Source organism: Anolis carolinensis, unplaced genomic scaffold (assembly GCF_035594765.1).
Source record: "Anolis carolinensis isolate JA03-04 unplaced genomic scaffold, rAnoCar3.1.pri scaffold_10, whole genome shotgun sequence".
NCBI lineage: Eukaryota > Metazoa > Chordata > Lepidosauria > Squamata > Dactyloidae > Anolis > Anolis carolinensis.
This window is the reverse complement of record NW_026943821.1, coordinates 6,327,460-6,353,338: the sequence shown is the minus strand read 5'-3', so window position 1 is coordinate 6,353,338 and position 25,879 is coordinate 6,327,460. Positions and strand designations below refer to the sequence as shown.

At 42.3% G+C, this 25,879-nt stretch overlaps 1 protein-coding gene across 1 annotated transcript; it reads left to right on the top strand.

Moving 5' to 3' along the window:
* Positions 1-16,106: 16,106 nt before the first annotated feature.
* On the top strand, positions 16,107-24,641 carry mypop (Myb related transcription factor, partner of profilin). The gene is made up of 2 exons (XM_003229632.4): positions 16,107-18,523; positions 22,849-24,641. The coding sequence occupies exons 1-2, from the start codon at positions 18,061-18,063 to the stop codon at positions 23,481-23,483; spliced, it is 1,098 nt and encodes a 365-aa protein (XP_003229680.2). The 5' UTR covers positions 16,107-18,060; the 3' UTR covers positions 23,484-24,641.
* Positions 24,642-25,879: the final 1,238 nt, after the last annotated feature.

Genomic DNA, 25,879 nt, shown 5'->3' with positions numbered 1-25,879 from the left:
TTTAGCAGGGAGGTAATAAAGGTGCCCTTAAGGACATTGATTGGAGGAAAGCTCTTCAGCATGGAAGATGGAGTGACAGCACACACACCCGTGGCCGGAGTCGAGCACAGCCTCCAAGATGCTGAAATGAGATGGGAAAAGCTGACTTTACCTCTGTTTGTGTTGTCTGTCCTTCTTAATTGTATAATGGGCATTGAATGTTTGCTGTATGTGTGTTCTGTAACCTGCTCTTTGGGGTGAGAAGGGCAGGGTATAAATACTGTAAATAAAATAAATAAATCAAATGTACAGTAGAGTCTCATTCATCCAAGCTAAACGGGTCAGCAGAAGCTTGGATAAACGAATATCTTATCTAATATCTAATATTTTTATGCTATATGTTGATTACTATGGTGGTGTTATTGATATTGATGTTTTACTGTTGGAATAATTGTTTTATCATTTTATTGTTGTATGTTTTCGGGCTTGGTCCCCATGTAAGCAGCTCCGAGTCCCCATTGGGGAGATGGGGCGGGGTATAAAAATAAAGTTGTTGTTGTTGTTATTATTATTATTATTATTATTATTATATCTTGGATAATAAGGAGGGATTAAGGAAAAGCCTATTAAACATCAAATTAGGTTATGATTTTACAAATTAAGCACCAAAACTTCATGTTATACAACAAATTTGACAGAAAAAGTAGTTCAATACGCAGTAATGCTATGTAGTAATGACTGTATTTTCGAATTTAGCACCAAAATATCATGATATATTGAAAACATTGAGTACAAAAATGGCTTGGATAATCCAGAGGCCTGGATAAGTGAGACTCTACTGTATTTACGAATTTAGCACCAAAATATCAAGATGTTTTGAAATCATTGACTACAAAAATGGCTTGGATAATCCAGAAGCTTGGATAAGCGAGGCTTGGATAAGTGAGATTCTACTGTATTACCTGCCTCTCTTTGTGGCTCGAGGCAAGGCACAACATCGTTACAGCAGAGATCAAACACTACTAAAATACATATAAGACTACATTAAAATTCACTGATAAATGCAGATTAAAAATCACAAGTTAATTCGGCTACAGAAAGACCTCCAACAAGGAAACGATGAGGATTCTTCTCGGCTACCGATGTAAAACTATAGCAAGAAGACCTTGCAGCATTATAAGTTCCCCTCCTAGTTTACCTTATATCGTATTATAAGATTACCTGCCTATGCTTATGCCTGGAGAGATCTGCTTCCTTAGCCAACCATGTATTAAGTATTTATTCAATTGTTATCCTCCCATTCTGCCAGGATGGAGGACAGCATTGCCATAGCTCTATGTGGGCCACCAAATAATGGAATCTACCTAGGCTTCCTCATAATATTGTTTCAAGGGCCTTAGAGTCCCTTAGAGTAAAGCCAAGCAACACAATAGTGCCACCTGCTGACTTTCAGAAAAGCCAGGAGACATCTGTACATGCTCAGAAAGGTAGGAGAGATTCGCCACATCTCTCTAAGTAGAGATATAGATAGTGTTGTAAACATGGGAAGGAGACCTGTGTGTTTGGATGCATCACAGTTGCAGAAATTTGCCTTCCTAAGGGCGATAGGTTATTTAAAACAAAGTTTCTAGTCCCTGCGGTTAAATAGATGCTCGTCAACATTTGTGGGTGATGTTTGATACATTTCAGAAGCCAAAGGGATCCCAAAATGTCATTGCCATACTCATAGTAAGGACACAATATCGAACATAGAAAGTGGCCTTACGCTGACCCTCTAACCCATTACTATTTACTGTTCATCGTACAGCTATTTATATTCAATTATTACAATATTTTAATCTTTGCACCATATGTTTTAATATATGCTTTTTATAGGTAAAGGGAAAGGTTTCCCCTGACGTTAAGTCCAGTCGTGACTGACTCTGGGGGTTGGTGCTCATCTCCATTTCTAAGCCTAAGAGCCGCCGTTGTCCGTAGACACCTCCAAAGTCATGTGGCCGGCATGACTGCATGGAGCGCCATTACCTTCCCGCCGGAGCGGTACCTATTGATCTACTCACATTTGCATGTTTTCGAACTGCTAGGTTGGCAGGAGCTGGAGCTAACAGCGGGCGCTCATTCCGCTGCCAGGATTTGAACCTGGGACCTTTTGGTCTGCAAGTTCAGCAGCTTGGCGCTTTAATGCACTTCGCCACCGGGGCTCCTACTACTCCTACTACTTTTTATAGTAATGTCTTAACCCCCAATGGCGCAGCGGGTTAAACCTCTGAGCTACTGAACTTGCTGACCGAAAGATCGACGTTTTGAATCTGGGGAGAGGGGTGAACTCCCACTGTTAGCCCTAGCTTCTGCCAAACTAGCAGTTCGAAAACATGCAAATGTGAATAAATCAATAGGCAGGAAGGTAACGGCGCTCCATGCAGTCATGCCGGCCACATGACCTTGGAGGTGTCTACGGACAACGCCGGCTCTTCGGCTTAGAAATGGAGATGAGCACCAACCCCCAGAGTCGGACACAACCGGACTTAATGTCTGGAAAAAACTTTTACCTTTACCTTTAATACATGTATTTTATTGTATCTACTGTATGGTGTGTATTGACTATGTTGTATCCTGCCCCAAGCCATGTAACAAACTGTTATTATTATTTTATTATTTTATTATTATTACAGTAGAGTCTCACTTATCCAACATAAATGGGCTGGCAGAATGTTGGATAATAAGGAGGCATTAAGGAAAAGCCTATTAAACATCAAATTAGGTTATGCTTTTATAAATGAAGCACCAAAACATGATGTTAGACAACAAATTTGGCAGAAAAAGTAGTTCAATACGCAGTAATGCTATGTAGTAATTACTGTATTTATGAATTTAGCACCAAAATATCACGATATATTGAAAACATTTACTCCAAAAATGCGCTGGATAATCCAGAACGTTGGATAAGCGAGTGTTGGATAAGTGAGACTCTACTGTATTACTATTATTAAATTCTTGCTTTTCCCTATTTAAAAAAACATTTAACCAATGTTGAGTAGAATTATACATTCCCCTGTGTCAGAATCACACTTTTGTCTTATAATGCATTAATGTCACAGTTTTTGTTTGTTTGTCTGTTTGTTGTTTTGAATTATTTTGTTTGTTATTTTATGTTATTTACATATTTGGAGTGCATATATTCTTACCTGGTGTGATGCTCTTCATATTTTTTCACATTAAGTGTGATTCAACTGCCAGTGTCTGATCCCAGATTATCATCTTTGAACTGAATTATATGCCAGTGTGGACTCATATAATCCAGTTCAAAGCGGATAAAGTCATTTCTGCCAATTAAAAAAAACTAATGTTAAATATGAATATCCAATCCAGAAATCTTGACTTGGGAGTTTTCAAATAGGGATTCAAAGCAGTGGGGATTGCTGTGCATTGCAATACTCTTTGCAATATAAAATAATTGCAGCCACATTTATACTTTGGCTTGACGCAGCGAAGGGTGTTTTGCAAGCTTTTCAGATCCGTCAGTGGAATTCTGCCTCTTTTCCACGCTCCGTGGATCCTGTCTCCCACAGAAATAAATGAACTGGCTTCCTGAGGAGCTCAGCATCTTGTGAAACAGAGCCTGAAAAATGGGATTGCTGAGCTCTTCTGAAATATCCTGGCTGGGCTTAAAGTTGGCCCTGATTCTTGCTAACGGTAATAGACTTTTCCAGTACAAGGAACTGGTTACAACTGTCTTCCAAATTCTTTTATATAATAAAACTAGTATATACCTCGCATTGTCTAGGTATGCCTTTTCTTTATGCAGGGCCGGCCCTAGGTAATTTTCAAGTGTAGACGAACAGAGTTTTGGCACCCCCCTCCCCCCCAAAAAACCCAATAACTGAAAAATAAAAGCACTGGATAAGCGAATATGTTGGATAATAAGGAGGTATTAAGGAAAAGCCTATTAAACATCAAATTAGGTTATGATTTTACAAATTCAGCACCAAAACATCATGTTATACAACAAATTTGACAGAAAAAGTAATTCAATACGCAGTAATGCTATGTAGTAATTACTGTATTTACGAATTTAGCACCAAACTATCACGATATATTCAAAACATTGACTACAAAAATGCGTTGGATAATCCAGAACATTGGATAAGTGAGACTCTACTGTATATTGGAAAACAGGCAAGGAAGGTTTTTAATATACAGTAGAATCTCACGTATCCAAGCCTCGCTTATCCAAGCCTCTGGATTATCCAAGCCGTTTTTGTAATCCATGTTTTCGATATATCGTGATATTTTGGTGCTAAATTCGTAAATACAGTAATTACAACATAACATTACTGCGTATTGAACTACGTTTTCTGTCAAATGTGTTGTATAACATGATGTTTTGGTGCTTAATTTGTAAAATCATAACCTAATTTGATGTTTAATAGGCTTTTCCTTAATCCCTCCTTATTATCCAAGATATTCGCTTATCCAAGCTTCTGCCGGTCCGTTTAGCTTGGATAAGTGAGACTCTACTGTATCTGTGAAGATCCAGGATGGGAGAAAGAACTTTTGTCTATTGGAGGCAAGTGTGAATGTTGTAAATGGCCACCTTGATTAGCATTGAATGGCCTTGCAGCTTCAAGGTCTGGCTGATTACTGGGGGAATCCTTTGTCGGGAGCTGTTAGCTGGCCCTGATTGATTCATGTCTGGAATTCCTCTGTTTTCAGAGTATTGTTCTTTATTTACTGTCCTGATTTTAGACTCTTTATAATACCGGCAGCCAGATTTTGTTCATTTTCATGGTTTCATCCTTTCTGTTGAAATTGTCCACATGCTTGTAGATTTCAGTGGCTTCTCTGTGTAGCCTGATGTGGTGGTTGTGTGAGTGGTTTGGCATTTCTGTGTTCTCGAATACGATGCTGTGTCCAGGTTGGCTCATCATGTGCTGTGCTATGGCTGACTTCTCTGCAGGGCTTTTCATGCTCCTTGATTCGTGGTCAATGCAGCGTTTGGTGGTCTCTCTGTAGACTTGTCCACAACTGCATGGTATACGGTAGACTCCTGCAGAGGAGAGAGGATCCCTCTTGTCCTTTGCTGAACGGAGCCTTTGTGGCATTTCCTTAGTGCAGGGGTCCTCAAACTTTTTAAGCCGAGGGCCAGTCCACAATCCTTCAGACTGTTGAGGGGCCGGATTATCATTTGAAAAAAAAAAATACAAACAAATTCCGATGCACACTGCACATGTCTTATTTGTAGTGCAAAAACAACAACAACAACAACAACAATGAAAGAACAATACAATATTTAAAAATAAAAACATTTTAACCAACATACATTTATCAGGATTTCAATGGGAAGTGTGGTCCTGCTTGTTAATTAAGGTTGTTGTTGTTGTTGTTGTTGTGTGCCTTCAAGTCATTTCAGACTTTGGGTGAGCCTAAGTCTAAAATGTATTTATTTATTATTTATTTATTTACTGCATTTATTTACTACATTTGTATCACACCCTTCTCACCCCAAAGGGGACTCAGGGTGGCTTACAAATTATATGTACATACATTATATTATATTATTAGCATAGCACAATATTAGCATTATATATTACTATATTGAACTATACCACTATATTGTAATATTATAAGTAATATTATAAGTAATATAGAATATATAATTAATATTATTATATGGTATTATTATTAGTGTTATATTGTATTGCATTATAATATTATTATCAATATTATATGTATATACAATGTATTATATTATAAAACTGAGGGCGGGGGCCAGGTCAATGACCTCGGAGGGCCGCATCCGGCCCCCGGGCCTTAGTTTGGGGACCCCTGCCTTAGTGGGTCTTTAGGTTATGGGTCTTCCTCAGTTTCCCTCTGCAGTCAGTGGTTCCCCTGATGTGTGGCGAGAACCCTTTTCCTCGGGTGGGTCTTTGTCTTTCCTCTCTTTGGGAAGGCCTGCCTGGGCCGGGAGCAGATGGGCCTTGGCAAGGAGGAGGCCTTTTCATCCTGGCAGCCTTTGGTCCGGCTCAATAGCCGGGGAAGGGGGAAGGGAGGCCCGGAGTCGGCCGCGCACGGCTCCTGCATGCTAAGCGGACGGCCCATTGTGTCCGCCGGCCCATCTGTCTGCCCTCTCTCTCCCCACCGGCCTATTATTCTTGTCCAAGGCGGGCACATCTGGCCCTTTTCCACCCCCTTCCCTTCGCCAGGACCCCACTGCCTCCGGACCCCACAAAGGGAAGGCCAACACACCCCACTGGGGCACCGATGGCCACCTCAAAGGGGAAAGAACTTGTCCCTGAGGTTTTCAGGCTGTACATCCATGTTCCAGTAGCATTCTCTCCTGACGTTTCGCCTGCATCTGTAAATTGCCTAATGGCAATTTCAGAGGAAAGCAAGTGGAGTGTATAAAGCAAGTATATATACCTACTAGCTGTGCCCAGCCACGCGTTGCTGTGGCGTTGTCTGGTGGTGTTGGTGAGAAATTGTTGAGGTAGTGGTGGTATTGAATGTCTGTTGTATGGTAGTCTTTATGTTTAGTATGCACACTGAAGTGGATTATATGGCAGTGTGGAGTCAAGATAATCCAGTTCAAAGCAGATAATATAAGATTCTAAATGGGTTATATAGCTGTGTGGAAAGGCCTTGAGCAGGGGTCCCCAAACTAAGGCCCGGGGGCCGGATGCGGCCCTCCGAGGTCATTTACCTGGCCCCCGCCCTCAGTTTTATAATATAATATATTGTATATACATATAATATTGAAAATAATATTATAATGTAATACAATATAACACTAATAATAATACCATATAATAATATTAATTATATATTCTATATTACACATAATATTCCTAATAATATTACAGTATAGGGGTATCGTTCAATATAGTAATATATAATGCTGATATTGTGCTATGCTAATAATATAATATATTGTATGTACATATAATTTGTAAGCCACTCTGAGTCCCCTTTGGGGTGAGAAGGGTGTGATACCAATGTAGTAAATAATAAATAAAGAAATAAATAAATTTTAGACTTAGGCTCACCCAAAGTCTGAAATGACTTGAAGGCACACAACAACAACAACAACAACAACAACAACAACAACAACAACCCTAATTAACTTGACTATCTCATTGGCCAGAAGCAGGACTACACTTCCCATTGAAATCCTGATAAATGTATGTTGGTTAAATTTGTTTTTATTTTTAAATATTGTATTGTTATTTCATTGTTCTTGTTGTTGTTGTTTTTGCACTGTAAATAAGACATATGCAGTGTGCATCAGAATTTGTTTGTATTCTCTTTCAAATGATAATCTGGCCCCTCAACAGTCAAAAGGATTGTGGACCGGCCCTCGGCTTAAAAAGTTTGAGGACCCCTGGCCTTGAGTCTACATTGCCATATAATCCAGTTAAAATCTGATAATCTGTGGAAGAGGCCTAAGTGAGGCCTAACTGTGCCTGTCCCCTGGGCTGAGTAGGTTGCTAGGAGACCAAGTGGGCAGAGCTTAGCCTTCTAACTGGCAGCAATTGGATAAAAACTATTATTCCTCTCCCTCTAATTAGGACTTTATTTTTCTTTTCTTTTTTGTTGTATCAACCTAGAGGTGTGGATGATGTGTTGTGTTGTCAAATTTCGAGGTTGGGGGACCTGTAGTTTTGTTGTTTTGTCGGTCGCCGTGATGCCATCACTCATTTATATATATATAGATGGAATAATGCACAGGGTCAGAGAATAATGCACAGGGGTCAGGCTGTGGCGCCGGCTGTTGAGCAGCTGCAATAAATCACTCTGACCATGAGGTCATGAGTTCGAGGCCAGCCCGTGGCGGGGTGAGCACCCGTCAATTAAAAATAAAATATAGCCCCTGCTCGTTGCTGACTTGGCAACCCGAAAGATAGTTTTATCTATCAAGTAGGAAAACAGGTACCACTTATAAAAAAAAGTGGGGAGGCAAGTTTAACTAATTTACAACCTGGAATGAGGAAGTGCCGTCAGAGTGGATGATGAAGCAGCTGCTCCCCCCTGTGGCCAGAATCGAACATCCCCTCAGGAGAAGGTTAAATTGCCTCTGCGTCTGTATCTGTCTTTGTTCTATGTGTATATGGCATTGAATGTTTGCCTTATATGTATATGCAATGTGATTCGCCCGGAGTCCCCTTTGGGGTGAGAAGGTCAGAATATAAATACTGTAAATAATAATAATAATAATAATAATAATAATAATAATAATAATATATGTCTCGCTCTCTGTTTGATGTGTTTATGGGCATTGACTGTTTGCCCTATGTGTACATAATGTGATCCACCCTGAGTCCCCTTCGGGGTGAGAAAGAAGGGCGGAATATAAATACTGTAAATAAATAAATAAGAGAAAGAACCCATGTCTGTTTGAAGCAAGTGTGAATGCAAGCTCTTGGAGTCCTCATGGACAACACGTTAAACATGAGCCAACAATGTGATGTGGCTGCTAAAAAAGCCAACGGGATTCTGGCCTGCATCAATAGGGGAATAGCATTTAGATCAGTGATGGCCACCCTATGACACGCATGTCAGCACTGACATGCCTAGCCATTTTTGCTGATACGCTGCCGCAAGTAGATTGATTGGATGGCTATGTCTTTTGTGGCCAAATTTGGTGTGATTTGGTCCAGTGGTTTTGTTGTTTACTCCATGGGAATTATGCACATTACATTTATATATATATTATATCATTCTATTATTATTGTAGTATATTATCATATTATTACCATTATATTATTATTATTATATTATTATTATTATGGAGCCCCCAGATGGCGTAGTGGACTAAGTGACTTGAAGGTTGGGTTGCTGACCTGAAAGCTGCCAGGTTTGAATCCCACCCGGGGAGAGTGCGGATGAGCTCCCTCTTTCAGCTCCAGCTCGATGTGGGGACATGAGAGAAGCCTCCCACAAGGATGGTAAAGACATCAAAACATCCGGGCGTCCCCTGGGCAACATCCTTGCAGACGGCCAATTCTCTCACTCCAGAAGCAACTCAAGTTGCTCCTGACATGAAAAAAAATTATATTATTATTATATTATTCATTATTCATGACTACATAGAAACTACAATAGAGAGAAATCAGTGTGGAAACTGCAAGAGGTCCCATAGATAGTTGTACATGGAAATAATGGTAGTAAATAGTTTTTTGATTTATTAAATACAGTTATATATTACAATTATACATTTTTGTTATTTAAATTATACATATTGCAAAATTATGGTGTTTTTTTTTCTCAAAGTGACACACCACCCAAGTCATGCTAGGTTTTTTGGTGAATTTTGACACACCAAGCGCAAAAGGTTGCCCATCACTGGTCTAGATCCAGGGAAGTCCTGCTCCTCTCTATTCTGCCTTGGTCAGACCACACCTGGAATCACACTGCGTCCCATTCTGGGCACCAGTTGAAGGGAGATGTTGACAAGCTGGAAAGCGTCCAGAGGAGGGCAACTATAATGATTAAGGGTCTGGAGAACAAGAATCCCTATGAGGAGCGGCTTAAAGACCAGGGCATGTTTAGCCTGCAGAAGAGAAGGCTGAGAGGAGACATGATAGCCATGTACAAATACATGAAGGGGAGTCCCACGGAGGAGGGAGCAAGCTTGTTTTCTGCTGCCCTGCAGACTAGGACATGGAACAATGGCTTCAAACTACAGGAAAGGAGATTCCGTCTGGACATCAGGAAGAACTTCCTCACTGTGAGAGCTGTTCACCAGTGGAACTCTCTGCCCCGGACTGTGGTGGAGGCTCCTTCTTTGGAGGCTTTTAAGCAGAGGCTGGATGGCCATCTGTCGGGGTGCTTTGAATGCAATTTCCTGCTTCTTGGCAGAATGGGGTTGGACTGGATGGCCCATGAGGTCTCTTCCAACTCCACTATTCTATGATTCTATGATTCTAAGCTTGAGTAGCATTGAGCAGCTGCAAAGTCAATCAGTGAGGATATTTCCATAGAGGTAGCCTGGCCGTTGTTGCCTGGAGGTAGCCTCTATTTGGGTGTGTTGTGTATGTATATATATTCATAATCTGTGTCTCTTAATGGTTGCAAGCTGTTAATTTTCTGTTCTATCTATCTGTCTATCTTTGGTGGCAAAGTGTGTTAAAGCACTGAGCTGCTGAACTTGCAGACCGAAAGGTCCCAGGTCCAAATCCCGGGAGCAGATTGAGCACCCACTGTTAGCTCCAGCTTCTGCCAACCTAGCAGTTCGAAAACATGCCAAAGTGAGTAGATCAATAGGTAGGAAGGTAACAGCGCTCCATGCAGTCATGCCGGCCACATGACCTTGGAGGTGTCTACGGACAACGCCGGCTCTTCGGCTTAGAAATGGAGATGAGCACCAACCTCCAGTCAGTCACAATTGGACTTAACGTCAGGGGAAACCTTTACCTTTTATCTATCCATCTCTCAGCTGTGTCTCTTTTATGGGTTGTAAGCTGCCTATTTGCTACATTTATATTATCTCTCTATGCACATGTGTGTATAGGAGTGACACAGATATATATATTATATATATATGGCTGTGTCACCCCTAAATAGACCCTGAACAACCTTTAAAAGGCACCAAATGGGCAACACTAGCCCTGAACTGCCCTAAACAGGCTCTGAACAAGCCCTAATGTGGGTCTCTGTGGTGCCCTCTTGTGGACACTGAAATATTGCCCCCGCCTTGATATTCTGATCTACAGTCCTTTGCTGCCATCAAGTGGCCAAATAGGGAAGTGCATCCTTCAGCCATTGAGGGCGCCTCTGTGCTGCCATCATGTGGAATGAGTGGAAAACTGCACCTCTATATTATATTTCCCTCCAAAGGCACCAAAAGGGAGGAAAGCAAAAAAGAACAATAAAGAAGGAAAGGAGGAAAAAACGAAATGAAAGAAGGAACACAGAATGAAAGGAAAAAAAAGGAAAGAACTAATAATAATAATAATAATAATAATAATTAATAAATAAATCCAGTCTATCCCACAGCCTTGGAAAATATCATTTTGCTGTTTAATCTTGGGACGTCTAATTTTACAAGGGTCCGAACCAGATAATGCTGGTACCGTGCCAAACTACAAGTCCCAGTATCCCACAATGTAGACAGACATATCTTTGGTTCAAATAGTATTTCTTTGCTGCCAAGGACCCATGCCTCAGTGCTACAGAATCCTGGGAATTATAGTTTTGCAAGGCCTTCTCTGCTGAATCATGGCGGGAACTCGCCCCACTGCAATGGTATAATGAAGGCACGTTTTGGCACCACTTCCAGTTGCTGTCGCTCCATGCTGTGGGCCCTTGGGATTTATAGTTTGCTGTGATCCCATCGTTCTCTGATAAGGCCACTCAAACTTCCATGGCTCATTGCTATGAAATAATAATAATAATAATAATAATATACTGAGAACTGAAGTTTTGCCTTTCGCCTCCTCTGCTCAAGAGTGCGGCTGCTTCACCAAACTACACCTCCCAGCATCCCATACAACTCTGTAACTAAAGTGCACCTCGGCCGTAGCTCGATATTATGGAGCCTGGGAAGTCTAGTTTTGCAAAGTCTGCCAAAGCTACAGTTCCCAGGATTCCATAGCATTGAACCATGGAAAGTCGAGTGAGGCCGCACTGCATTCCTGTTATCAGAGAACAATGGGACCACGGCAAACTATAAATCCCATGAGCCAACAGTGCGGAACCACATCAAATGGAAGTGACGCTAAAATGTGCCTTCATTCTATCATTGCATTGGGGTGAGTCACTGGCATGATGTAGCAGAGAAGGCCTTGCAAAACTATAACTTCTTAATATAATAAAATACTTCTTCAAAGATTTTGAATTAAAATCTACTAATTATCCAAATTAGGAGTCCCCAGTGGCGCAGTGTGTTAAAGCGCTGAGCTGCTGAACTTGCAGACCGAAAGGTCGCAGGTTCGAATCCGGGGAGCGGAGTGAGCGCCCACTCTTAGCTCCAGCTTCTGCCAACCTAGCAGTTCGAAAAATTGCAAATGTGAGTAGATAATTATTATTATTATTATTATCTTTCTTCCTTTACTTCTGCATGTCTTCTTTCATTCCTTTTTTTCTCTTTTCTTTATTGTTCTTTCTGGCTTTCCTCCCTTTGGGTGCCTTTGGAGGGAAATATAACATAAAGTTGCGGTTTCCCACTCTGTCCACATGATGGCAGCACAGAGGCGCTCTCCAGAGCTGAAGGATGCACTTCCCCATTTGGCCACTTGATGGCAGCAACGCACTGCAGATCAGAATTTCAATGCGGGTGCAGTATTTCTTTGTCCACAAGAGGGCACCAAAAGCACTGGCCATTAAGACTTAACCTGCCATTTCATTGATATCATTGACCCATGGATAATGATGATCATAATAATAATGATGACGACAACGACGATGATGATGATGATATCATCCTAGAAGTTGTGGTTTTGCAAAGTCTTTTGGCCCTTCTGCCCAAGAGTGCTGTACCTTGCTTATGCACTATTGCAACCTCATTGTTTTTAATTTGATGTTTTAATTCTGTGTTGTGTTTTTTAACTTATTATGTATATTTTTTATTGGTTTTTGTTTTTGTCCTTTGATGTTTTATATTTTATCATTGCTTGTATTTTGATTTTGCTGTAAGCCGCCCCGAGTCCCCTTCGGGGGAGATCGAGGCGGGATATAAATAAACTTTTAATTATTATTATTATCTCTTTTAATAGCGTAAACTTCCTGTTTTGTATGGTATATATTCTCTCTCTCTCTCTATATATATATATACTAGCTGTGCCCGGCCACGCGTTGCTGTGGCAAAGTGGTGGTGGTATTGGTTAAAAATTGTTGTGTAATTTTTATTTGACATTATTTGCATTTTGTTTATTAATTTTATTGTAAGTTATATTTTTATTTATTATATTTTATTATTTTCTTGTATTATTTTTAGTTATTTTCTGTTATAGTATTTTATTGTATTAATTTTTAGTGTTTTTTATTATTTTTTATTGGGTTGCTAGGAGACCAAGTTGGAGGAGCTTAGCTTTCTAACTGGCAGCAATTGGATAAAAGCAATTATTCCACTCTCTCTAATTAGGACTTTATTTTTCTTTTCTTTTTGTTGTATCAACCTAGAGGCGTGGATGATGGGTTGTGTTGTCAAATTTCGAGGTTGGGGGGCCTGTAGTTTTGTTGTTTTGTGGGTTGCCGTGATGCCATCACTCTTTTATATATATATATATATATATATATATATATATATATATATATATACACAAAGCATATCTATCTGTATCTTTCTATCTCTATTAGTTGGGTCTTTTTTAATACAGTAGAGTCTCACTTATCCAACACTCACTTATCCAACGTTCTGGATTATCCAACGCATTTTTGTAGTCAATGTTTTCAATGCATTGTGATATTTTGATGCTAAATTCAGAAATACAGTAATTACTACATAGCATTAATGTGTAATGAACTACTTTTTCTGTTGAATTTGTTGTATAACATGATGTTTTGATGCTTAATTTGTAAAATCATAACCTATTTTGATGTTTAATAGGCTTTTTCTTAATCTCTCCTTATTATCCAACATATTCGCTTATCCAACATTCTGCCGGCCCGTTTATGTTGATTAAGTGAGACTCTACTGTAGTTGCAAGCTACCTATTTTCTGTTTACATTACCTTCATATCTATATCATCTAACATCTATCTATAAACTATGTCTCTTTTAATTGTTGTAAGATGCCTGTTTTCTAGGTTTATATTATCTTTCTCTCTCTCTATGTATGTATATGTGTGTGCATGTAATGTGTGTGTATATATATATATATCTACACACACACATGGTATATACATATACTGTACATAAGCTGTGTCTCTTATTGGTTCTAAGCAGCATACTTGCTATGTTTATATTATCTCTCTCCCTATGCATATGTGTATGTATACACACAGTATATACGTATACATAAGCTGTATCTCTCAATCTATATATGTGTGTGTATACACACACACACAGAGACACACATAGTATATATAAGCTGTCACTTTTAATGGTTCTAAGCTGCTATTTGCTATGTTTATATTATATCTTTCTCTATGCATATGTGTATATGTATGTGTATACACACAATATATACATATGCATAAGCTGTGTCTCTTTCAATGGCTGTCAGTTGTCTATTTGCTATGTTTATATTATCTATATATGTGTGTGTGTGTGTGTGTGTATGATATATATATACATACACACACAGAGTATATACATATATATAATCCGTGTCTCTTAATGGTTGCAAGCTACCTATTTGTTATGTTTATATTTTCTCTCTCTGTATGTATATATGTGTGTGTATACACACACATAGTATCTATCTATCTATCTATCTATCTATCTATCTCTAAGCTGTGTCGCTTTTAATGGTTGTAAGTAGACTACAATAGAGTCTCACTTATCCAAGCCTCGCTTATCCAACATTCTGGATTATCCAATGCATTTTTGTAGTCAATGTTTTCAATATATCGTGATATTTTGGTGCTAAATTCATAAATACAGTAATTACACCATAACATTACTGCGCATTGAACTGCTTTTTCTGTCAAATTTGTTGTAAAACATAACATTTTGGTGCTTAATTTGTAAAATCATAACCTAATTTGATGTTTAATAGACTTTTCCTTAATCCCTCTTTATTATCCAAGATATTCGCTTATCCAAGCTTCTGTCGGCCCGTTTAGCTTGGATAAGTGAGACTCTACTGTATATATATATATATATACACACACACACACACATACATATACATACACACACAGAGTATATACATATATATAAGCTGTGTCTCTTAATGGTTGCAAGCTGCCTATTTGCTATGTTTATATTTTCTCTCTCTCTATGTATATGTGTGTGTGTATATACACACACATAGTATCTATCTATCTATCTATCTATCTATCTATTTATCTATAAGCTGTGTCGCTTTTAATGGTTGTAAGTCGCCTATTTGTTATGTTTATTTATTTACTTACAGCATTTATATTCCGCCCTTCTCACCCCGAAGGGGACTCAGGGCGGATCACATTACACATATAGGCAAACATTCAATGCCTTTTAACATAGAACAAAGACAAGACAAACATAGGCTCCGAGCGGGCCTCGAACTCATGACCTCCAGGTCAGAGTGATTCATTGCAGCTGCTCTCCAGCCTGCGCCACAGCCCGGGCAATGTTTATATTTTCTCTCTCTCTATGTATATGTGTGTGTGTACACACACACATAGTATCTATCTATCTGTCTATCTATCTACAGTAGAGTCTCACTTATCCAAGCTAAACGGGCCGGCAAAAGCTTGGATAAGTGAATATCTTGGATAATAAGGAGGGATTAAGGAAAAGCCGATTAAACATCACATTAGGTTATGATTTTACAAATTAAGCACCAAAACATCATGTTATACAACAATAAATGCTGTAAATAAATAAATAATAAATAAATTTGACAGAAAAAGTAGTTCAATATGCAGTAGTTATGTTGTAATTACTGTATTTATGAATTTAGCACCAAAATATCACAATATATTGAAAACATTGACTACAAAAATGGCTTGGATAATCCAGAAGCTTGGATAAGCGAGGCTTGGATAAGTGAGACTCTACTGTATTTATCTTTAAGCTGTGTCGCTTTTAATGGTTGTAAGTTGCCTATTTGCTTTGTTTGCATCAAAGTGAAACCAAACTCCAGTGTAGATCAGGCCTGGACAAATGTCGGCCCTGCATATGTTTTGGACTTCAACTCCCGCAATTCTTAACAGCCTACCCGCTGCTAGGAATTGTGAGAGTTGAAGTCCAAACACCTGGAGGGTATACGTTGGCCCAGGCCTGGTGTGGAATATTAGGGCTGCCCAGACTAGATATTTGGGACTCCAGCTCCCAGAAGCCACAGCTGCCTTGGCCAAGGATCAGGGATTCTGGGAGCTATAGTCCAAAAAACTTGGGAGGCTTCTGCAGTCTGAGATGGAGAAAAAGAGAGATTTTCCCACAAGGCTTTGGAGCTGTGTGTGGGGGGGGGGGGGAGAGAAGGAGGCCTCTTGCGGTTGCTAGGGCAGTGCGGCTGAGCAGTGAGCATGCCCAAAGAAGAGGAGGAGGAGGAGGAGGAGGAGGAGGAGGAGGAGGAAGGCAAGAGCAGCTTCCTGAGCATTTGGAGAGCCTTTGCAATGCACCAACGTTACGCAGCTGAGCTGGTGCAGAAGAGGACTGGGCAGCCGGAGGAGCCCTGAAGGCAATTCTGCTGAAGCAAAGCCATGCTGCCTTCTTTGCCCGGTTGGTGCCACCCGCAGGAAGAGCAGCAAGCAGTGCCGAGAAGAAAGCAACCCTTCCTAATCTTTTAGGACTCATTGCCGTGCCTCCTTCTCCCATTTGATGGGGATGCCAGCTTCAAGGTGCCGGGCATAAAGAAGTCCAGAGGTTGGCACCACAGGAACTACAAAGCCCAGCTCTTTGCCTCTTGATGACAGAGTGCCAACTGAGACCGACTCCTAGTGCCTTGCTCCTGAGCTCTGTATGGTGGAGGCAACAGTTTCATGGTGCCAAGCGTCAAGGAGTTCAGACATTGGCGCCATCGGGACCCAAATCCCACTGCCTTGCCTCTGAGCTCTGGATGATGATGGAGACTGAGATGCCACCTTCACAATGCCAGGCACAAAGAGTCCAGAGGTTGGGACTGGACCAAACATCCCATTGGCTTGCCTCTGAGCTCTGTATGATTGAGATGCCAGTTTCACCAGCGTGGACTGAAAACCAATGTCTTTCTTGTATGATCGAGGTACCAGCTTCATGGTGCCAAGCATAAGAGAGTCACCAAATCCCATTGCTTTGCCTCTGAGCTTTGGACGAAGGAGATGCCAGTTTCGCAGAGCCGGGCATTATAAGCCAGTCCAGAGGATGGCACCGGAAGGGAGCCAAACCCAGCACCTTGCCTCTGGTCCCTGTATCACAGGGTCTCCACCTTCTTGGTTCCAGGCGTGAGAGAGTCCAAAGGTTGGCACAGCAAGCCATGCCAAGAAGAAGGAATCCTTACTCCTTTGCCAGGACCCAAAGACGGCTCTTGTACGATGGAGGTACCCGTTTAACAGCGCCAGGTGTAAAGGTTGGTGCCAGAAAGGACCAAAACTCAGCATCTCGTCTCTGAGCCTTGCATGATGGAGGTGCCAACTTCATGCTGCCAGGCCTAAGGGAGTCCAGAGCGTGGTGCCATCAGAACCAAAGTCTCATTGCCTTGCCTCTGAGCTCTGTGTGATGGAGATGCCAACTTCATTGTGCCTGGTGTAAGAGTCCAGAGGTTGGCACCAGAAGGACCACAATCTCATCGCCTTGCCTCTGAGCCCTGTATGATGGAGATGCCAACTTCATTGTGCCTGGTGTAAGAGTCCAGAGGTTGGCACCAGAAGGACCACAATCTCATCGCCTTGCCTCTGAGCCCTGTATGATGGAGATGCCAACTTCATTGTGCCTGGTGTAAGAGTCCAGAGGTTGGCACCAGAAGGACCACAATCTCATCGCCTTGCCTCTGAGCCCAGTATGATGGAGATGCCAACTTCATTGTGCCTGGTGTAAGAGTCCAGAGGTTGGCACCAGAAGGACCACAATCTCATCGCCTTGCCTCTGAGCCCTGTATGATGGAGATGCCAACTTCATTGTGCCTGGTGTAAGAGTCCAGAGGTTGGCACCAGAAGGACCACAATCTCATCGCCTTGCCTCTGAGCCCTGTATGATGGAGATGCCAACTTCATTGTGCCTGGTGTAAGAGTCCAGAGGTTGGCACCAGAAGGACCACAATCTCATCGCCTTGCCTCTGAGCCCAGTATGATGGAGATGCCAACTTCATTGTGCCTGGTGTAAGAGTCCAGAGGTTGGCACCAGAAGGACCACAATCTTCTCGCCTTGCCTCTGAGCCCAGTATGATGGAGATGCCAACTTCACGGCACCAAGCCTAAGGGAGTCCAAAGATTAGCACGGAACAGGACCAAATGGTGCCGGGCATAAACAACTCTTGCTGTTGCCCAGAGGTTGGCATCATTGAAAGAAGGCAAACTGGGAATGCCTGGGGCCAGCGAGGAGATCATCCGCCTGCGTAAGCCGCGCTTCTCCTACGAGGAGAACCAGATCCTGATCCAAGAGGTGCGTGCCAACTACGGCAAGCTCTACGGTACCCAGAGCCGGCGGGTGACAGTGGCCGAGCGCCGGCGGGTCTGGGAGGGCATCACCGCCAAGATCAACAGCATCACCAGCTGGAAGCGGACCGGGCAGGAGGTCCAGAAGCGGTGGAATGACTTCAAGCGGCGCACCAAGGAGAAGCTGGCACGGGTGCCCCACTCCACCCAAGGGGCCGGCACCACCGCCTCCTGCGACGAGAGCCTCTCTGCCGAGGAGGAAGCCATCTTTGCCATCCTGGGGCCCGGCGTGATGCTGGGGGTGGCCAACGGCCGGGCAGAGCCTTGCCAGGATGCAGGGCCAGGGTTTGGTGCCCACAGTTACCCCCTGGCAGCGGAGCCGGGCACAGGTGAGTGATACGGGGAATGGGATCACAGGCTGGTAGACTTCTCCAATATGGGCAAATAGGTGCAGCTGTGAACGTGGCACTTCTGGTGCCAGCTTGCTGAAGGCAGAAGAGCATTGCCATATGGCAGCAACAGAGAGGTCTGCATCTAGACCAGGCATGGGCACACTTCGGCCCTCCAGGTGTTTTGGTCTTCAACTCCCACAATTCCTTACAGCTGGTAGAACTTAAGAACAAACTTGGGGACTGCCTGTATGTTGTTGTTGTTTTCGTTGTGCTTTTACCTCTTCACCCAGATGCAAAGCAGCTCACAGCATTAAAAAAGAACAATGTTTCTAAAGCAGCAAATCACATTTCACTCCAAACACTGGTGGATTGTAAATCCCAATATCCTCCCACACTGTTGGCTAGGACTGCTGGGACCTGGAGTTCAACATTTGGAAGGCTGCGTACTGTATATACTCAAGTATAAGCCTAGTTTTTCAGCCCTTTTTAAAAGACTGAATAAGCCCCCCTCGGCTTATACTCGGGTGAGGGTCCTGGTTGGCTTATACTGTATTTGGGTCAGCTTATACTCGAGAATATATGGTACATTTATTATTTTTCTCTATTATTATTGGTATTATTACATTTATTATTTTTCTCTATTGTTGCTACTATTACATTTATTTTACTCTATTTTTATTACAGTAGAGTCTCACTTATCCAACATAAACGGGCTGGCAGAACGTTGGATAAGCGAATATGTTGGATAATAAGGAGGGATTAAGAAAAGCCTATTACACATCAAATTAGGTTATGATTTTACAAATTAAGCACCAAAACATCATGTTATACAGCAAATTTGACAGAAAAAGTAGTTCAATACACAGTAATGTTATGTTGTACTTACTGTATTTACAAATTTAGCACCAAAATATCATGATGTATTGAAAACATTGACTACAAAAATGGCTTGGATAATCCAGAACCTTGGATAAGCGAGGCTTGGATAAGTGAGACTCTACTGTATTAATAATAATACATTTATTATTTCACTCTGATCTAATTATTATTATTATTGCATTTATTATTTTACTCTATTATTACATGCATTATTTTCCTGTATTTTTATTATTATTATTATTATTATTATTATTATTATTATTACATGTATTATTTTACTCTATTATTAAAAGGATACATAAGCACATTTACATTGAAGAAGATGAGAATCATGATTTGATCAGAATTGGACAGTCTTATCTTAAATTAGAGCTTTATGTAAATATTCAAAAACATTTAACCCACTGATGCCTCAATTCATGTAATTTTATTGGTATCTATTTTTATTTCTGAAATTTGCCACCCTCGGCTTATACTGGAGACAATGTTTTCCCAGTTTTTTTGTGGTAGAATTAGGTGCCTCGGCTTATATTCGGGTCGGCTTATACTCGAGTGTATACGGTAATTCCCAAACTCTGTTCTGAAAAGAAGGAGAAAAGAAGACAACTTAAATGGAGGTTAGATTCACTCCTGGAGCATTAAAAAGGGTATATGGAAAAGAAAAATCAGGAGAAGGTTGATACCTTGGAACAGTGCGTCAGATCTGAGCATGTACAGAGCGACTAATCCTCACCTTTATGTACGGCAGCTAGGCTGCTGGAAGTGGCAATCCAACACCATCTGGGACCCATGCAACATATTATAAAGGTGAGGATTAGAGGTGTTGTAGTTCAACAACATTTTGGGGAACCACACAATTCCTACTCATGGGTTCACAAGGTTTAAGTGCCACATGGGAATCCAAGCGTATTGTTTTCTTTAAAAATCATTGGACCTGGCATCCGCTTTACAGCTGAAAGAGGCCAGTGATGTGAATTAATAGAGGCCATGGCCATGGAAGAAATATAGTTTGTGTGGGGCAGAAGAGTGTGGCATTTGAGCCCCAGCCAAAGTACTGCCGTTACACGCAGACCTTTTTATAGATGCGGTGAGAACAGCGTGTCATTCTTTGAAAGTGTTTCTTCATAAGAAGGATTCATAAACTCCCACGTTTCATCCAATTGGTACCGACATCTGAATGTGCTGCGTACAATGAACCCTTAAGTGCATCACTGGTTTTTTCCTGTCCTTTTCTTTCCTTTCCGTTCCGTCCCATTTTGCATCACTACATATCAATTTGCATGCAGTTTTTCTGCAAAAGGGTGTGGGTATAAACAACAAGCCGTGCTGGGTACCTGCTAATAAGGCTCTATAGAGGATTACCCTATACAGTCTAGCAGGCATGGGCAAACTTTGGCCCTCCAAGTGTTTTGGACTTCAACTCCTACAATTCCTAACAGCTTACCAGCAAGGATATATATAAATGCAGTAGAGTCTCACTTATCTGGCAGAACATTGGATAAGCGAAAATGTTGGATAATAAGGCGGGATTAAGGAAAAGCCTATTAAACATCGAATTACGTTATGTTTTTACAAATTAAGCACCAAAACGTCATGTTTTACAACAAATAGACAGAAAAAGCAGTTCAATACACAGTAGTAATTACTGTATTTATAAATTTAGCAGCAAAATATAATAATAATAAACTGAAGAACCTGCTTTGATTGAAGTCAAAAATCAGAAACTCCTCAAAGCACAGCAGACAAAAAAACCAGTACAAGAAAACCACACTACAAACTAGAGCTGACAGCTGGAACAACAAAACATTGCATGGAAAGTTCCTTGACAAAATTGAAGGAAAAGCTGACAGGGAGAAGACCTGGCTCTGGCTCAAATGCCGGCTGAGATCTTTTGGCACGGCACCCAGTGTGCCCATCACCACCAGGACCATCTGCACTGGTGTGTTGTGTTCCAGAACTTTGTCAGTCTGGATTCGGAAGTCCCACAGTATCTTTGCGTGCTCATTTTCCAAAACTTTTGCAGGTTTGTGATCCCACCAGTTCTTTACTGCTGGCAGGTGGTACTTGAGGCATAAGTTCCAATGAATCATTTGGGCCACATAGTTGTGCCTCTGTTTGTAGTCTGTCTGTGTGATTTTCTTACAGCAGCTGAGGATATGATCAATTGTTTCGTCGGTTTCCTTGCACAGTCTGCATTTTGGGTCATCAGCTGATTTTTCGATCTTGGCCTTAATTGCCTTTGTCCTGATGTCTTGCTCCTGGGCTGCAAGGATCAGGCCTTCTGTCTCCTCCTTCAGGGTCCCATTCGTGAGCCAGAGCCAGGTCTTCTCCTTGTCAGCTTTTCCTTCAGTTTTGTCAAGGAACTTTCCATGCAATGTTTTGTTGTGCCAGCTGTCAGCTCTAGTTTGTAGTGTGGTTTTCTTGTACTGGTTTTTTTGTCTGCTTATTATTATTATTATCTACTCACATTTGCATGTTTTCGAATTGCTAGGTTGGCAGGAGCTAGGGCTAGCGGGAACTCACCCTGTCCTGCAGATTGGAACTACTAACCTTCAGGTCAGCAGTTCAGCTGCACAAGGGTTTAGCCCATTGCGCCACCGCAGCCCCTACCATAATGGATGATGTGTGCAGATCCCAGTAGGGTGGCCTTTTGCAGTTGCCAGATCGTAATTTTGTCAATGTCTATTGTTTCCAAATGGCGGCTGAGATCTTTTGGCACGGCACCCAGTGTGCCCATCACCACCGGGACCACCTGCACTGGTTTCTGCCAGAGTCTTTGAAGTTCCATCTTGAGGTTCTGATAGCAACTGGGTTTTTCCTGTTGTTTTTTGTCAATGCGACTGTCACCTGGGATGGCGACATCAATGATCCAAACCTTTTTCTTTTCCACAACTGTGATGTCTGGTGTGTTGTGTTCCAGATCTTTGTCAGTTTGAATTCGGAAGTCCCACCGTATCTTTGCGTGTTCATTTTCCAATACTTTTGCTGGTTTGTGATCCCACCAGTTCTTTACTGCTGGGATCACAAACCTTGCCGTGGTGGGGGAGCTTATACTGGTTCGGTCGTCGCCCAGGATAAAAAGGACCGCGGTGGATGCTGCTGATTCTGGACATCCATCGACAAGTGGGCTACGGAATCAAAATACAAATGAACAGTCACAGAAGCGGCAGAAATATACAATGCCAGAAAACCGCACAATTATTATTATTATTATCTACTCACATTTGCATGTTTTCGAACTGCTAGGTTGGCAGGAGCTAGGGCTAGCAGGAACTCACCCTGTCCTGCAGATTCAAACAGCTAACCTTCAGGTCAGCAGTTCACTTGTACTAGGGTTTAGCCCATTGCGCCACAGCAGCCCCTACTATAACGCAGGGAGGTGGGTTTCCAAGTGTCAGTGTAGTGGCAGTATAGTCACTCTCTTCCCTTCCTTGCCCTTACAGATATGCCAACCGGAGGCCACCCATCCTGCAGCCCGGAGATGTCTGTGCATCACTCATCCTGCTGCGCCCTGGACGGAGGCTTTCTGCGGCCCAAGGAGCGTGATTCACCAGTTCCCACTCCAGCCCAGTCCATGGTCCACTTGGAACCTTCTCCGGCCAGTTTGGGTTGCATCCGGCCGCATCTCACAGACTCCTCCGGTGCCACCTCGTGCCCCTCCGCCTCGCCACCCCTGAGACGCCGGCGCACCCGCCTCAGCGCACCCGCCTGCGAGGCCCCCCCGGATTTCCTACAAGCGCAGAGGGAGACCGCCGACGCCATCCGTGAGCTGAGCTACACCTTGCGGCAAGGCCTGGAGCGGCTGACCGAAGTGGTGGCCGCCTTGCTGCCCCTGCTTCCGGCACAGACGCAGCATCACCCATCTCACGTCCAGGAGGAGATCTGTATGCCGGAGAGCCTTCCTTCTCCACCCAGAGGAACCTTTGCTGCCAAACTGGAAACATCTTCAGAGCAGGAGGAGAACGAGGCGAGACTTCCTCTGCAAGACGTGCCCGAAACGGGGCCACCCCCAAGCAGGCTCCAGAAGCGGCGGAAAGGCATCCCCACCCGCAAACGGAGAGGGCGCTGGAAGAACTAACTCGTGAACATGCTGAGAAGGGGCTGAGCATGCTATCCTTGTGATTGGCATCTCAAGGACTTCTCTTACCCGCCCCCCCAACTTCAAAGATATCCTCATATGGATAATGCAAGTTTGAACCCTTTACAACACATGGCCCTGCTCTCCCCGACCTTGCTTGTTGCCCAAGTTTGGGAAAGTCACTTTTGGGGCACGACAACTCCCAGGATCTACCCTGTTTCCCCTAAAATAAGACATCCCCAGAAAATAAGACCTAGTAGAGGTTTTACTGAATTGCTAAATATAAGGCCTCCCCGAAAGTAAGACCTAGCAAAGTTTTTGTTTGGAAGCATGCCCGCCAACAGAACACCAGAAATGTACGTACCATAAAGTGTTGTACATGGAAATATTGGTAGTAACGAGAAGTTCTTGATAGGATTCACAGTTTGTCTGGTTATGCTGGTTTATTATGACAACTACTGTACAGTATATAATAAATGTTCATTTTTTGTTCAACAATAAATGTGAATTCTTCTTCATGGAAAAATAAGACATCCCCTGAAATAAGACCTAGCACATCTTCAGGAGCAAAAATTAATATAAGACACTGTCTTATTTTCAGGGAAACACGGTAATCATGATCCCCAAAAGTGACTTTCCCAGGTTCTGGTTGCTGCTAAAAGTTTGCCGCGGCTCCACACAACTCATTGCTCAGCAAGCGCAGCTCCCGGCTTCTTGCTTGTAGTTTTTTGAAGTTTCGGGAACCAAAAGGCTTCGATCGCATTCCTCTATTGATCTGCCACCCACACCAGGTTCTTGCAAATTTATATGCAGATCTATATTACCCGTATTTAATGCACCATCAAATCTAACGCGCACCCCAATTTTTGAAACCTTGAAACCAAAATAATTACTTGCCTACGAATGTAATACGTGGCAGGAAAAGGTGCATTCTTTCTAATACAGCCATTACAGTTGCTGCCTGCTTAGAATTCCTTCTTTAAAAAAACAAAAGAGAGCATCAAAGCTTCCACCAATGGAAAAGAAAACCTTGGGTTGCATCTATGCTACAGAATGAATCCACTTCAACTGCCTTGGTTCAATGCTATGGAGTCATGGGGGATATAGTTTTCAAATATTTTATTTAGTTTTTAATAAAAATGCTGACAATTCTATAGACATACTAGCTTGGGTCCCAGGTTATTTGAAAAAGTCAGTTTGTTAATTGTACAAAATGCATAAAGTGGTGGGGTGAACTACAACCGACATCATGCCAGGTGAACCCTGAAAACCCCCATCAGTATTTAAAGTTAGTTATATCGGACAAGTGTGCTCTGGATGCATCATCGGTGGGGTTCAGGGTGCTCTCTGGCTGTAGGGTAAACTACAACTCCCACTATGGTGAGTCAGTCCCATCAAACCCCTCCAGTAGGTTGAGTTAGTCATGGGGGTTCTGTATGCCAGGTTTGGTCCAGGTCCATCATCAGTGGAGGTCACATTTTCCCTGGTTGTGGGTGAACTACAACTCCCAGAAAGGAAGGTCCGTTTCCCCCAAAAGAAAAGGTAAAGGTTTTCCCCGACATGAAGTCTAGTAATGTCTGACTCTGGAGGTTGGTGCTCATCCCCCCAAACCCTTCCAGTAATCAAATTTCAGCATATTTTATTTATTTATTTATTTATTTATTTATTTATTTATTTATTTATTTTACAGTATTTATATACTGTACCCCGAAGGGGACTCAGGGCAGATCACATTATGTACATATAGGGCAAACATTCAATGCCCATAAAGACATCAAACTGACACAGAGACAGACAGATGCAGAGGCAATTTAACCTTCTTCTGAGGGGATGTTCGATTCTGGCCACAGGGGGGAGCAGCTGCTTCATCATCCACTCTGATGGCACTTCCTCATTCCAACGTTGTAAATTAGTTAAACTTGCCTCCCCACTTTTATGAGTGGTACCTTGTTTCCTACTTGATAGATGCAACTATCTTTCGGGTTGCTAGGTCAGCAACGAGCAGGGGCTATATTTTATTTTTAATTGACAGGTGCTCACCCCGCCATGGGCTGGCCTCGAACTCATGACCTCATGGTCAGAGTGATTTATTGCAGCAGCTGATTACCAGCCTGCGCCACAGCCCGGCCCAGGTATGTGTGCCCAGTTTGGTCCAGATCCATCGGTATTTGGGTTCACTGTGCTCTCTGGATGTAGGGGAACTACAGCTCCACTAAATCAGAGTGAATTTTCCCTCAAAAAACCTCCAATATTTTTAGCTGGTCATGGGGACTCTGTGTGCCAAGTGTGGACCAATTCCATCCCTGGTGGAGTTCAGAATGCTCATTGAGTGCAGGTGAACTATAAATCACAGTATCTACAACTCCTAAATGTCGAGGCCAATTCCCCTCAAAACC

Coding starts and splice junctions, on each gene's coding strand:
- mypop (XM_003229632.4), top strand. CDS start 18,061: ATGCCTGGGGCCAGCGAGGAGATCATCCGCCTGCGTAAGCCGCGCTTC. Junction 18,524..22,848: donor GGCAGCGGAGCCGGGCACAG/GTGAGTGATACG, acceptor TTGCCCTTACAG/ATATGCCAACCGGAGGCCAC.